The 13,834-nt window shown below is 41.1% G+C and overlaps 1 protein-coding gene across 1 annotated transcript in view; it reads left to right on the top strand.

Annotated features, from left to right (window-relative positions):
• The window catches only part of LOC126997443 (death domain-associated protein 6-like), a 28,248-nt gene that overhangs the window by 5,913 nt on the left and 8,501 nt on the right, over positions 1-13,834 (top strand). The window contains exons 3-10 of the mRNA XM_050858534.1: positions 173-505; positions 1,430-1,539; positions 3,090-3,210; positions 4,786-4,896; positions 5,700-5,785; positions 7,293-7,393; positions 8,007-8,156; positions 10,474-10,649. Of these exons, the coding sequence (XP_050714491.1) occupies positions 173-505; positions 1,430-1,539; positions 3,090-3,210; positions 4,786-4,896; positions 5,700-5,785; positions 7,293-7,393; positions 8,007-8,156; positions 10,474-10,649 (1,188 nt within the window). The remainder of the gene's footprint in view (positions 1-172; positions 506-1,429; positions 1,540-3,089; positions 3,211-4,785; positions 4,897-5,699; positions 5,786-7,292; positions 7,394-8,006; positions 8,157-10,473; positions 10,650-13,834) is intronic.

Here is a 13,834-nt window from a genome sequence, read left to right as displayed (position 1 = left end):
TGTGCAAGAAACAGTCATGATTTTAAGGAAAAGTTGGATAAGAGTGGAGCGCGAGCATAGCTCTTTTCCCGTATGTCACAACTAGGTAAATACTAGGTAAATTCACACAAGCTTTGGTTTACTATTGTCGTCCACTATCAGTGGATTTTTATTCTCTTTTACTTACCCTCAGACCAAGAAGTCCAGAGCCAATGGGGTATCGGCAGCAACAGCATCAGCATCCCATGACTCTACTGATGACTCTGATGATGACCTTGAAATTATTGAGGTAAAGGTCGAGCCCCAAAAGAAGGTAGCCTCACTGCTGCCCTCCAGCAGTCGCTCAGAGATTCGCAAACAGGTGCGCAACACCACCCAGTCTTCCATATCAGACTTCTTCAGTAAACCTCCAAAAGCAGACAAAGGGAGCAACAAGGAGAGCAAAGAAAAAGAGGAAGAAAGATTGAAGAAAGAAGAATATGAGATTGAGGAAGATGATGACAAGAGCTCAGCCACAATGGAGGCAGTAAGTGTTGAGATGCATTCAAAATGAAACTGGCTGTTGATACTTATTTTCTTTATCTCTTTTGATTGTGTGGTTGATCTCTGATGCATTAATATCCCAGTTTCAAGTTATGTTATCTGTTAAACTCTTCAAGTGATTTTAGGTTCTCAGAGTAACTTTTAACTCTCCTTGTGGACTTCAACATTGTGAAACACACCTTCCTCAAAGTTCACTAAGTTTTTGCAGCATTATTTGAGTAGGCAGCCACCTGCAGCAGTGGGTGTAAGTCACTCCAGTGTGATGCATACAGGGGGAGATGGAGTGCTTGAAGTCTATCAAAAACCTTCTTGTGTCCTCACTTTGCACTCTCAATTTGTCTCAATTAGGCAAGTGTTTTTAGTGGCGCCATCTATTCTTGGCTTATGCTACCCCCTGGAGCTCATTCTTGATTCACTTGGACAGTTTTTCTAGAGTTTAGGTTGATAGGTGGTCTTCAGGACAGCATGTGGGTAGTCTTAGGCCACTCTGTGGTGGATGAAAAATCCCAGGTGGTAGTGGTGGATTCAAACCCGCAACGAACTTGGGACCAGCACGCTAACCACTCAGCCACTGCCTCCCCTGGCTATTGTGGCTGTTGCCTTTTTTTATAGAGTGCAACATGAAATTAAGTTTTAGGATTTGTCTTGAAGTTACTCAAAGGTCTATAAAAAATATCCAGGGGATGTAAGGTAATTGTAACAGTGAAAGCCATCACTAAGGTGACCATTCATGCACATGTAACCTACTTCCACTGTTTAGATAAATCCTTCATGGCCTTGAACAACTTGCTGCAAATACTGTACTTGAATAATTGCCACAGAACTTGCTACAAATTTCATATTATGTATATCTTATGCACTGAAGTGTATGTGGTGGACATTTACTACATAATTTTTTTTGTTTCAGTTCATGAGAAGATGGGAAGAGATTAATAATTTAGGTAAAGATGATAAGAAGATCCGAGACAAGTTGTGGAAGTACTACCACCTTGCCCACACGTCCTACACACACTCAAAGTGAGTGAGTGCGCCTCTGTATGTGGTTGTGTTGCCAGTGAACCAACCATGCCTTATCCCCTCTCCACATTGCCTCACACACACACACACACACACACACACACACACACATACATCACTCTGGTAGCTCAATCGGTAGAGCGCCGTGCTGCAAGGCTTCATGGCCAAACAGGCGGTGGTTTGAGACCCGCTCAGGCTGGATTCTTTCTGTTGACTAGAGTGAAACCAAATTGTTGAGTCAGTTTGGGCGGAGGCTCCCGCGGGTCCATTTCTCCCCTCTGCTTTGCCACATAGTCCCAACACCTATCTCTTCCTCTCATATGTAAGGTAAAGGTAACATATGATAGGAAAAAATAGGTGTTGGGATTGTGTGGCAGAGCAGAGGGGAGAAATGGACCCGCAGGAGCCTCCGCTCAAACGGACTCGACAATTTGATTGGACTATAGAAGTGGTTACTGTCCCCCCTTAAGCAAGGGGGATGGGGTGTGTGGTGTGTGAGGTCCTGGCAGTACCCAGAGATCAACAAAATGAGCACTTGCTCACGCCGTGAGGGTACCTGCTGGCGAAAGCGAATCCAACTCGTGATCAGGCCGTGGTGAATTACACACACACACACACACACACACACACACACACACACACACACACACACACACACACACACACACACACACACTGCTCCATCTCTCAGTGGTTAAAATCTCTACGCTGCCAGGTTTCATGGCCTGACAGGCGGAGGTTCGAGACCCACTAAGGCCAGGATTTTTTCCAATGTCAAGGAGTGGTTTCTGTCCCCCTTGGGCAAGGGGGATCGGGGGTGTGGAGGTCCTGCCAATTCCCAGAGATCAACTATAATAAGCTTGTACTTGTCAGAAGGGTATTTGTTGGCGATTGCGAGTCCTACTTGTGATCAGGTCACTGTGAATTACACAGATAAATAGATAGATAGTTTATTGAGCACAAAAATGAATGCATAATAATGATAATTATAATAATAATATCACAGCAACCTTATAATGGTTTAAAATAAAACTATAACAACATATCACAAAGACAATAATTAAAGCCAAATTTTACTTATAAATATTGAAATATGTCATGACGCCACTAAAATGTTACATAAAACCAAACAAAAGAATGATGTATAAAAGTATGTAAAAGAGCAAACTTAGAATTAGGTAAACTAAAACAACAGTAAAGACAAACTCTAAAACCCAAATACCAACCTAAACCATCCTACAGAACTAGAAACTCTAAAGGGTACAAGTACACAGAAACAAAACCAATAAACAATGATACCATTGCAGCTATGAACACAGAGTTAAGACAGAACGTACAGAAGCACACAACATCGTGATCTGATCTCTCAATAAGGCACACACACAGGGCAGATTTGTTAAGAATAATTATGCACAATATAAAGTGTACTCTTTTACCAAAGAAAACTAATATACAAATGGACAAAATCTGTACAAAAGCTATCACTATATAATGTATCCAGTTGTCCTATTAATTTTTATGTATGATGACAATGTTTTCTTTACTTGCAGGAAATTTATACAGATTGTGGAGGCATCAATAGACAAGCTCACTATTAGCAATACATATGTTATCATAAAAGACTTACTGGATTCTCTGAAGCGGTACAAAGACTCTCCCTTCCGAGAGAAGGTAAACCTTCTTTTGTTTGTTTTACTTTGAGTGAAGAATGTTCTAATTCCATGAAGAGAGAAGGTAAACATTCAGTGGCTAGCTTTGCTTTATCTGGAGATATACATAGCCAAATAATGATCATATTTCTTGTCACACTCTCCACTGTGGCTACACATCATTGCCTGCCCTAAACCATTGTTCTTCTATGACATCAGGTGGTAAACATAATCTTTATCACCTCAATAATGAAGTTACAGGTTCTTGCCTTTCTTCATCAACTTGCATGCCTCCATTATAATCAGTAGACATTAAGAAGGCTACATTTAGGATAGATTTAGAAACCTAAACCATCCCACACAGTGTTAAGGGGTGAGTCTGCCGTGAAAATATGAAAATAATTTTCAAGAAGTACGAAATTGAGTTATATTATGGTCTATGGCAACACCCTATCCTTTGGCTTTCGAATGGTAGAATTTTTTTTCAGTCAGACTGAAATTTAAATGTCAATAGCGAGGAGATTTAAATGGCTACTGCGTGGGCGTGGCGCGCTGACTGCGGCGCATTAGCTGCCATGCCAAAGTATGGAATAAATGTTGGAAAATCAAACATGCAGCAATCTTTAGGGTGAAGTTTGTAACCCATGTAACAGTTTTGGAACACAATTATGGATATGAAAAGTGCAACCTGCTCACAAAAATGTTTGAAACAAATGAATACATAGAAAAAGGATTAGAAATGAGAGAAAAGAGAAGAATTACACCAAAGAAGATAATAAAGAAAAAGAGGAAGACAAAGGAATTCCAACCAATAGCAATGCACCTGGAGAGTACTGATTGAACCTTGCAACAATGAGGGGCGTGGCGCGCCCTGACATCTTCGCCTTTGACCGATTAATACCTTCATGAGGGGGGACAAGGTGCCTGATCCTTTTATGCACTGATATGTGAATACTGATCCCATAAAACTCATATGAAAGTAGCATTGACAGTATAGTACCTTCACTTGGCCAAAGAGCTTTAGCAAAACTTTAATCGTGTTTTTCTCAAAACTAGTACAAAATGAACATAAAATTATTTTTTGATTTTATTTTCTGCACGATTTTTATGAAACTAGGAAATACAAGATCATATATCATTGTAACATTTGCCAAGATTATTTTTTTATTTTTTTATTGCATAGTTTTGATATATGGGAAAATTATCCAAAAACAAATTCAAAGATTGAAAAAACTTTTTTACAGATTAACAAAAACAGTTTAAAAAAATATCTTGGCAAATTGTTAGAATAACAATGAATTTCCAGATGTGCATGTCACAAGAAAGTCAGTGAAAAAATGGCTTAGAAAAAATACTTCAAAAATTTCATTAAAACAATGAAAAATAATTTTCTTAATTTTTCATTTCATCTGATCACCTTGAAAATTTCATATAACAAAGGTACTAATATATATATAACATATAAATTATTCATGACCATAGATGCAATTTTAATCCACGGCAGACTTTCTCCTTAAGCAATAGAATAATAATATACCATTTCCTGACCAAAATGATTACAGCAGAAATGTGCCTAACTTTTGTTTTGACCTCACAGTTAAGTGAGGAGGAGTCTGCTGGGACTTCAAGAGAAGGAACTCCTGCACCCATTGAGGTAGAAGACAGCAAGACAAACAGAAAGCTCAAAAAGATTGATAAGATGATGAAGGTTAGTCAGCAAACTGTTGTATGCCATACTTACAGTAAAATTTCTTTCAGCTGGCAATTTTAAGTCGGAATAATCACAGCAAAAATGTTAAGAAAACCAATTTTGAATTTTTAGAAATTGCTGGATAAAACTTGGAAAAATTACATAAGTTAACAGAGTTCCATCTATTGGAGCTCCAAACTCAGCAAGGTGGCATGGTGTTGTGATCCACATGAAAAGTAAGGGAAAGTAGTCTATTAGAACCCAAAGCCCCCTCTCAGATGCATCGACTTTTCACCGTCTGCAGTGGGTGGTGTGCTGTTGTGCACACAACTTTTGCCATGAGTGATAAGACAGCCTGAAATAGTCTCCCTTCCCACAGTTGGCTATGGGTGGCATATATAAGTTTAGTATACAGTCATGCCTCATGCGTCACTTAACTCCCACTTCACGTTTTAGGAAATAACTAATACACTGCATGACCTGGATGTTACATCCTGTTGCTATGGCATCCCTTGGGGGTGATGGAGAGAGGTAAGTGAAGTGAAAACAAAAATGACAAATGCTGTCTCCTTTGCTTCTCATGCAGTGTATTCTTTGTTGTTATGTGCCATCAGACCAAATGCCTCCAGTCATGTTCCAGTTCTCATTACCTGTTTTACATTTTCATTATGAGATTTATATAGAAAGAAACATTCATTAGCAAGTCATTCACAGTAGTGTGATACTCATATTCAGTTAAAAACATTTTACCATAGATTGATATGTTGACTTGTTCATTCATCACTAGTTTGGCCACTACAGCTCTCATCATTTCTTCACAGGAGATAGCACAAAAAATCAAGGATCTGGAGAACCAGGAAGTTGACCTTGATGATGAGGTGAATTCTACATATCTAGTAGAGGAGAGGTGAGTTCAGGCAAGTCCAGTTTAGTATAGATATGGAAAAGCAGTCATTATCGCGAGTAACTCCCCAACTTCCACATATGGAGGATAGGAAGATTTAGTCTCAGGAAACAAGAAGTCCACATCTAGCCAGAGGAAGAAAACACACCTGGTGAAAGGGCCACACTTTTAGGTACTTTTTTCCAGACCTCAACAGTGACTATGATGAATTAAGAAGAAATTTGTGGGGAAAAAAACTAGACCGTACAAGTTCCTACTTTTCTTAATGTAATAACAAGTAGAGCTTATACTGTGTATTACAACAACATTTACATCAATTTTCTGCAGAGTAAAATTTTCATGAAAAGCTGAGCATTGTGGTAATTGTTGTAGAAAGCAAAAACTTACCAGAATTTGTAATGAGAGGATTTAGTTTGCCATGAGGTCCGGTATAACATCGTTACATAGTATGAAGCCTTGCAGGGCAAAAATAGAGGTTTGTAGAAAGTTATGATATCTGTGCACTGACACCTCAGTGCGAGCAGTGCTCTTTCCCTCCTACGGCTTTCTCTCTTTAATTGCAGCCTGTACGGCTTGCTCTCTTGCCCTCTCCCTTTCTCTTTCTTCCTCTCCCACCTCCCAGATTTGAGCCACACACCTCCTGCACGAGTCAGTGGTCATTTCATACACCCACGCCACTGTTGAAAGCCCCAGCACCCACAACACAATGTCCACCATTGTCCTCATTGTTTGACCAGAGCTACAAATTTCTCTTGTGATTACCCTGTTGAAGATCAGAGTATCAGGTTTCTGGTTGTGAGATTTAGGGTGAAGTTGATAGTTAATGTCACCTTAGAAATTCAGTACACACATTTGGTTTATTAAACTTTAATAGGTCAGGAGAGGTACATTTCATTAAATTTATTTTCCTGTCAGTAGTATTTGTTTAATCTTTTTTTCTGATTGTATCTAAGTAAAATTTGTTCTATTGTGGTACCATTATACAGGTAACTCGATTTACGTGAGTATTGTGTCCTTGAAGAGGTTGCGTAAATCAAAAACAATGTAAATCAAACAAGAGGTAGGTTTGTAGTTTGTACCTTTATTGCCTACTGTATCACTCTGACTCCTCTCCCTCTCGTGGTTCCTCCTCTGGCTGCCCTTCCCCTCGTGGTAGCACATCAGCGAGGGTGTTGTTGTTGTTGAGTAGCGTGGCAGCATGGGTACTGTATTGTTGTTCAAGTGGCGCGCGGGAAGAACTGAGCTCAGCTGTGTGGCCGCGGTGCCGTGTGAGTCCAGTTGCGTGAGACATCTGGTGGCCATTCCATAAAATATTGCGTATAAGTGAAAAACATGTAAAGTAAACATTTATTTGGATTTTGGACCCCGTATTATTTAAAAACGTGTAAACCAAACTCGCGTAAATCGCAAGTTACCTGTACCTTCATATATTCACCAAGATAGTTCTAAGTAGACTTACCCAGGATTCCCATTCATTTGGATTTATCTGAGCCCAGCTGTCATGTTTCAGGCTAAAACGTCAGTTTACCAAGCTGCACAGCTACTACTGCCGCCTTGCCAACTGTTCACCCGCCACGGGAAGGCCCACTGAGAAGAAGTTCAAGTTCCGAGGTGAGGATGCAGCAGCCTAAGTTATATATCATTGTTGGTACTGCTGTATAGGATTTTATGAAAATAGTTCAGTAAACAGAGAAATGGGGAAAGTAGTCTAGCAATAGTATATTTATCCATAAATTACCGTCCTTTTTACAACAAAAGTTTGATCTGAATGTCGCCATTATTGTTATCTGTTTATCTCTGTTTCCTGGAAAGGCAGGGAGGAACACGAAAGGAGGCCTTACTATATGAGAGGGGAAAAAATCCCCTCCCCAAAAAAGTAAAAGTCCATTAATCCAAATTCTTTGGGCACTCAGCCATGCCCAAGGCCAACATTGTCTTTTGGGGTAAAGAAGGGATACAGTCATGATTTGCTCTGCCTCACAAGTCTTGTGTAAAAGCTGATTTGAAATTTTCTTTTATTTAAGTGGCATCCATATTTTTCCTCTTATAATAGGAAACAAAATTATTGAAATCCTTAAGATTTATTGTATCCAATACATATTAATTTCCTGTTTTACGGGTCCAAATAATGCAAATTGTTACAATATTATTTCTTTTAAATATTAGTAGCAGATGGGTAAACTAGAAGTGCACCACCACCCTAAAATTCCACATTACCTCACAGGGAGCCGTTGGCAGGAGATAAACAAGAGAATCACAGCATGGGTGAACAAACACAAGGAGTTTCCTGACTACACAGACATCTTGAATCTTGTGAAGAAAGTGACACAACAAAGCAGCTTGCCCCTCAGACCAGAGACTGTGCGAGTACAAGGTGAGTGGCTGAGAAAAAATATCACCTTTGTCATTATGGTCTTTCTCATAGCCCATGGCAGGGCTTCCTAGCATGCTGAGCCTTGAAAGAGGAAATGCTTAGAGGCAGAAAATAGTAATGGGAGACAGCATACTACTTATTCTATATCCACACATGCTCTTGATGCTGTTTAGCACACCACTACTTATGCTGTAAGGCACCTCTTAAGGGGGCTTTACACCTGGCAATTCCTAGTCGGCAATACAGGCACGGCTGCATTATTGGTCTGGGTCTGGGTCTGGGAGCCCTTCTTGCGGCAAGTTTTCTGCAGCTGAGCGCGTCCGTCTTGTATTGCCGACTGGCGGCTGAGTACAGCATGTTGGCGCCAATAATAAAACAAGAAATGGCAGATACAGACAAGATTTGGAACCGGGATGCCGAGGTGGCATTATTAGAAGAAGTGAGGCAGCATAGATACTTGTGGGATCCACAAGATAAGCTGTATGAGAAGCTGAGTCTATGGAAAATGACGTTTGAGAGAGTGGCAGCAACATTACGAGAAATGTTTATCTCTGCGAGATATCGAAGGAGGTAAGGAACGATTATTTTCGTGTATTATATAATCACACTATGTAATGCCTGGGGGTTGCTATGGCATGTTCTTCCCTTCTCCTTTGTTGTTAAATGCAACAATGAACAATCAATCTCAATCAATACTACTTATGATAAAAGTCGTTTACTTAAGGTATTTCTACAATATTAGGCTAATGGACCAAACTCATTGTGGTTTTAAGATATGGTAGTAGCCTTTTGGGGTGTTTTGGATGAATTCATGCCCTTGCATTTACTAGCAGTTTACGTCTTGATGCTCCCGGCGGCTCCTCCCACGTGTGAACGTACTTGCTCCCGAGAGCACCCAGCTGGTCTAGCCGCTAGATCGTCGCGGCTGTATTGCCGACCAGGAATTGCCAGGTGTAAAGGCGCCTTTAGTCCGGCAGATGCTAAAGCTAGACTGCTGCTTTCAAGTGCAGACGTAATACAACTCTGGGAGTAGTTAGATTAGTTTTCAAATTCTGTAATGGGTTAGATTTGTGTGTCCAGATGGGACTTGTAATTTATTCATCTGAAAGCAGCTTTACCACCTCGTATGTCATACTGCATAGTTTCCTGTCCGTTGCTTGGTTTACAAACACTGCCACCTGTTCCGCCACTCCGCCCTCGCTGCCCTGTTTCACTCCAGAACCATATAAATTTATATTTATATGGTTGTGCTCTACTTCTGCTTTTCAGTACTGTTAGCACCAGTACCAGTTCTTATCCTGCCCAGCCCTACTGCCAACAAGCCTGTTTGTTTGTTTATCAACTGAACAGCTGCTTGTAGTTATGATCCAGTGTTTATTACCAATTTCATATTTTTATTACCTGATTTTTATTAAAAAGCATTCCCTAGAAAATAATTTGCATGGTATGTGTTTAACCCGAGAACGTCGACAGACCCTTTTCTGGGCTTTCACGAGTCGTGGCTGTGGTACGGTGGACCCTAAAAAGGGTGGTGGATGAGTGATCTTGAGGTGTATTTTTTGTCATAGGTAGTGCTGTAAGGTCATGGCAGACTAAATTAGCTATCCACACAGTAATCACTTGTCAAATTCTCTAAAGTAGACAACAAGCAACTCTCGGCTAGATGCCACGCGTCACAAGACTTTATTTTGTAACAAACACCACCCAAAAAGAATGAAGTTTGAGTAAAAGTAAACATTTTTAACAGCTTTATGATTATGAGAGGAGTACTCTGATGTACATTCCATGCTCTTTTCTTAGGCTCAAAATGCAGTGTAATTTTGATGTTTCTCGGCCACTTCTCGGCTTTCCCATAGCCGAAGCCCACGGGTTAAGCAAGTGAAGTTGAAAAAAATGTCTGAGATTCCATGGTGGGTAACCAACAGCCAAGTGAGATTTTAATGACTACATAGTTGTAAGAAGTTATGTAAATTACAGTACAATTTTTAGTATGTATTGCTGATGGACAATGATGCTACTTATGATATTTTACTCTGCTTTATGCATGCATGCATCGTCCTTTCCTTAGGAATGGCTGAATCATATGTGGGCAGACTGAATTTTTGGAGTGGCACCGCGAATATTCCTTTGCGACTGCCTTTGTGCATTTTGGGGGAAATTTCACTGACGTGCGAATCTGTGAATAGTGAATTCGTAAATATGAAGAGACAGGTGTATGCTTCTTACTGCAAGTAAAAAAAACTACTATTAATGGTTTCCATTGACAAAAGTAAGTTATCTGAGCTCGTCATTCTCATCATCAGTTTTCTCTTGGCAGCCCAGGAGATCTTCAGGGACGTTGGGAAGATGCTGAAGTACAGGCGGGAGAGTGATGACTTGTACAGCATATACTCGTATGCTGATGAGGAGGGAGAAGACCCGGCTTTAGAGGATGAGGAACTAAACGACAAACTGAAGCAAAATGAAAAGGCTGCTGAGGAGAAACTAAATAAGGTAAGGATGCAGAGGAAGTTTATGAAGTGGAAAAACTTTTAAGGTTAATTATGAAGAAAAATTAGATAGAAAATATTGGGGCACTGTATCTTGGAAGCTCTTCTGCCGTGGCCATCCCCTGGTGGGAGCTCCTAGGAGCAGGCGTCGATGAAATGATGATGATGTATCTTCTCATATATGGCACCTTTCCAATTTTGTGGTCATTTTTTGTAAAAAAAAAAAAAGTGTAAACCACATTGCAGTTGTGCCTTGCATTATATAAGACAGCACAGTGATAAGGCTACCTTTTCAATCGTGCATAAATTTTGAACCCTCCATTGACTGTTCAAGATTGGTGTAGTGAAAGTTGTTGAGCTTGTCTTATATGGTGTAGCAGCTGCCAGTGTATTGATGTCTGTGGTCATGTGCTGTCCCTGAATTCTCTTCCTCTTCTCATTTAACCCATAGACATGGGGCTAGAGGACTATTGTCGTCCTCGCAGCGCGCGGGCGGTGTTGATAAATTTTGGAAAAATAAGCGTTTTTCATCAATGCCCTGTGTGGCAATTTCAAACGAAAACATAATAATTTATACTGTTTTCTCACCGCCAATCCTTCCTCTCCACGATGAAATAAATTGGAAGTGTGTAGGTTGCAGCACAGCAGAGATATCATGATGGGAAGAGGTGCTATTTTTGGCCAAGCCGAGCGCACTTGTTCGTGCGGGTGCTGTTGACCTGGACCTGGGTCTCCTACCTCACCCCGTGCCACCACACAGCATGCATCATCTACCAACGCGATTATTCATATTAGGCTACATATTAAGCATGTTTGATGCTCATAAAAATAACTCCTTACAAAACTGAATGTGTTTTTTGCCATTATATGCACACAAAAAAAGCTTTCATAAACACAATATAATTATGGAATATATACACTGAGTAGGGTACATATTACGCATGTTTTTAGCTTATATAAAAGTAACTCCTTATCATGATGGGCCTGCCGTGGTTGCATACCACGAGCGTCATGAATGCCACGACGGGCACCAACACCACATCGGCCACCCCAGCGCTGAGCCCCAAGGACACGTCCTCGTGCCTTCTTATGTCAAGGTGGTGAAGGGTGTGATGCAGTGAACGCAGATGATGAAGGTGTGGGTGATGAGGGTATGGAAGATGAAGGTGTGGGGGAGGGTGTTTGATGGCGGCAGGTCCAGCGGCAATGACGTTTTGGAGCCACACTTCTCTCAGCCTCTGTCTCACTTCTTGAGTCATTTACTTTCCCAAGATCATCAACATGCCCTTCGTCACTTTCATTGACAGTAGATGTGATTGGAAAGGAAGGAAAAGACTGTGTTGTGGTGGTGCGAGGCAGCGTGTTATGAACAGCCGCCACAGAAACAGACTGCACAATCTGTTCTAATTCATCTTCTAACTCCTCAGACCCTGAATCACCACTTTTCAAAGGAGAAAGCGTCTCATTGAACAGGGCTCTTATAATACGGCTGTTATTAAAAATTCCCTTATACGGTGGCTTAGCGCACTCCATGAGATTAGGGGTAGAGGAACAGGGGCCCCTCTGGCGTGCTCCCTTCCTCCATGCATCCGGACACGGGGAAATCATTATCAGCATGTCTCTCCATCATAGTGGGTGGTGTGGTGTGGAGGTGTGGGGAAGCGTGGGACAAATTTTTGGACACCACACACAATAATTCATAAGTAAGTACAAATCTTGGTTAGCAGAGGGCGGGAACTCCCACCGCCCCCGACGCCTCTCCGAAATTCCGGAATCACCATCAACAGATTTAATAATGAGTATTGATTTCCTGATATTCCAGGAACACAGAAGTTACTAAAAAGTTACTACCCACACTGAACCCCGGCCTATAGTCCCATAAGTCCTTGGCATTTTTTTTTTTTTTTTTTTTTTTTTTGGAAAATGCCATAAAAACATGAAAAACAGTATAAAACCCCTACTGTCGATGAAAAATTTCACAGAAAACGCCCCAACAGCATTTGACGGTCCATTGCCAGGTCTGATGTATTGAATTTGGCGCGCCCGGCCTGTCAGTGGCGGGCCACCAGCCATTGCCACGTCACCGTGGTGGCATGTCTGGAGCAGTGTTGTAGAGACTGCGAGTGTCACATCTACCCCTTAAATCACCTAGATTTTGTATTACTTATATACAGGCCCAATATTGTTTCGGAGTGTTGGAATAATTGTGGGAGTAATGCGAGCACAATGTTTACAAGTATACGTGGCAAGTGTCTGTGTGGATGGGCTGGCGACCTTGAGTCGGGAGCCCATGATTAGGAGCAATTCTGCCATATGTCGCCCGGTGCTGCGTATACCACCCTATGTTATTTACGTTATTTGATGTTCATATGCACATATTACAAAATTAAATGTTTCACTATCACATAGTGCCAGTGAGCATTGGTAAGTTTATCAGAGCAATGCAACAAGTTTGTTCACATTTATATGTGGCATGTATACTCGCTCAGATGATGAGGAAGGAATGGGGTTGAGAGTGAAGGAGTTGGAATATGTATATCCCCTGATGTGTCAAAGATGCAACAAAATGACGAATGACTGCCGGACATATTTACGGGTTCACAGACACATGATAACCGAGGACAATGACTTGCAAGGCGTGGGGTGTGCGTGTGCGGGTGTGGCATGGGTCTAGTGAGTTGCTTACTTGGGATACTGTTCCCACATACCTCCCACATGTCCATTCCAAAAATCACCCACCTAGGCTGTTCCATTAGGGCGCCACAACACTCAGTAGTAGGTGACACATCACGTGCGTCGCTGGTCCCTTGATTTTTTTTTTTTTTTTTATCAAAGCATCACTTGCATCGCTGGGGTACAGCAGGTTAAGTAATCTTGGAAATGTTTTATAGAATAATTGTTTGCAGTTGACTGAGATACCAAAGCTGCGGAATAACCACCTGATAATAACTCATAGGGTTATGGGTCTTACCATGCACCCATGGTTATTGCAAAGAGTTTTTGAAGGTAAACATGTTGAATGCCAGAAAATATGGAAAGTGTTACCATAGACAGCATGTAAAATTACTTTTTAGTTGACATCTACATCAGTTATTCCTGAGGAATATACACACACCTTCTTTAATGCTCATGCCATTACCCAGACCCGTTGCTACCAGAGGGCCTGATCATGGAGTGTATCACAGCATG

Source organism: Eriocheir sinensis, chromosome 12, assembly GCF_024679095.1.
Source record: "Eriocheir sinensis breed Jianghai 21 chromosome 12, ASM2467909v1, whole genome shotgun sequence".
NCBI classification, from domain to species: Eukaryota; Metazoa; Arthropoda; class Malacostraca; order Decapoda; family Varunidae; genus Eriocheir; species Eriocheir sinensis.
The sequence above is the reverse complement of the archived record's forward strand: the minus strand, read 5'-3'. Positions and strand labels throughout refer to the sequence as shown.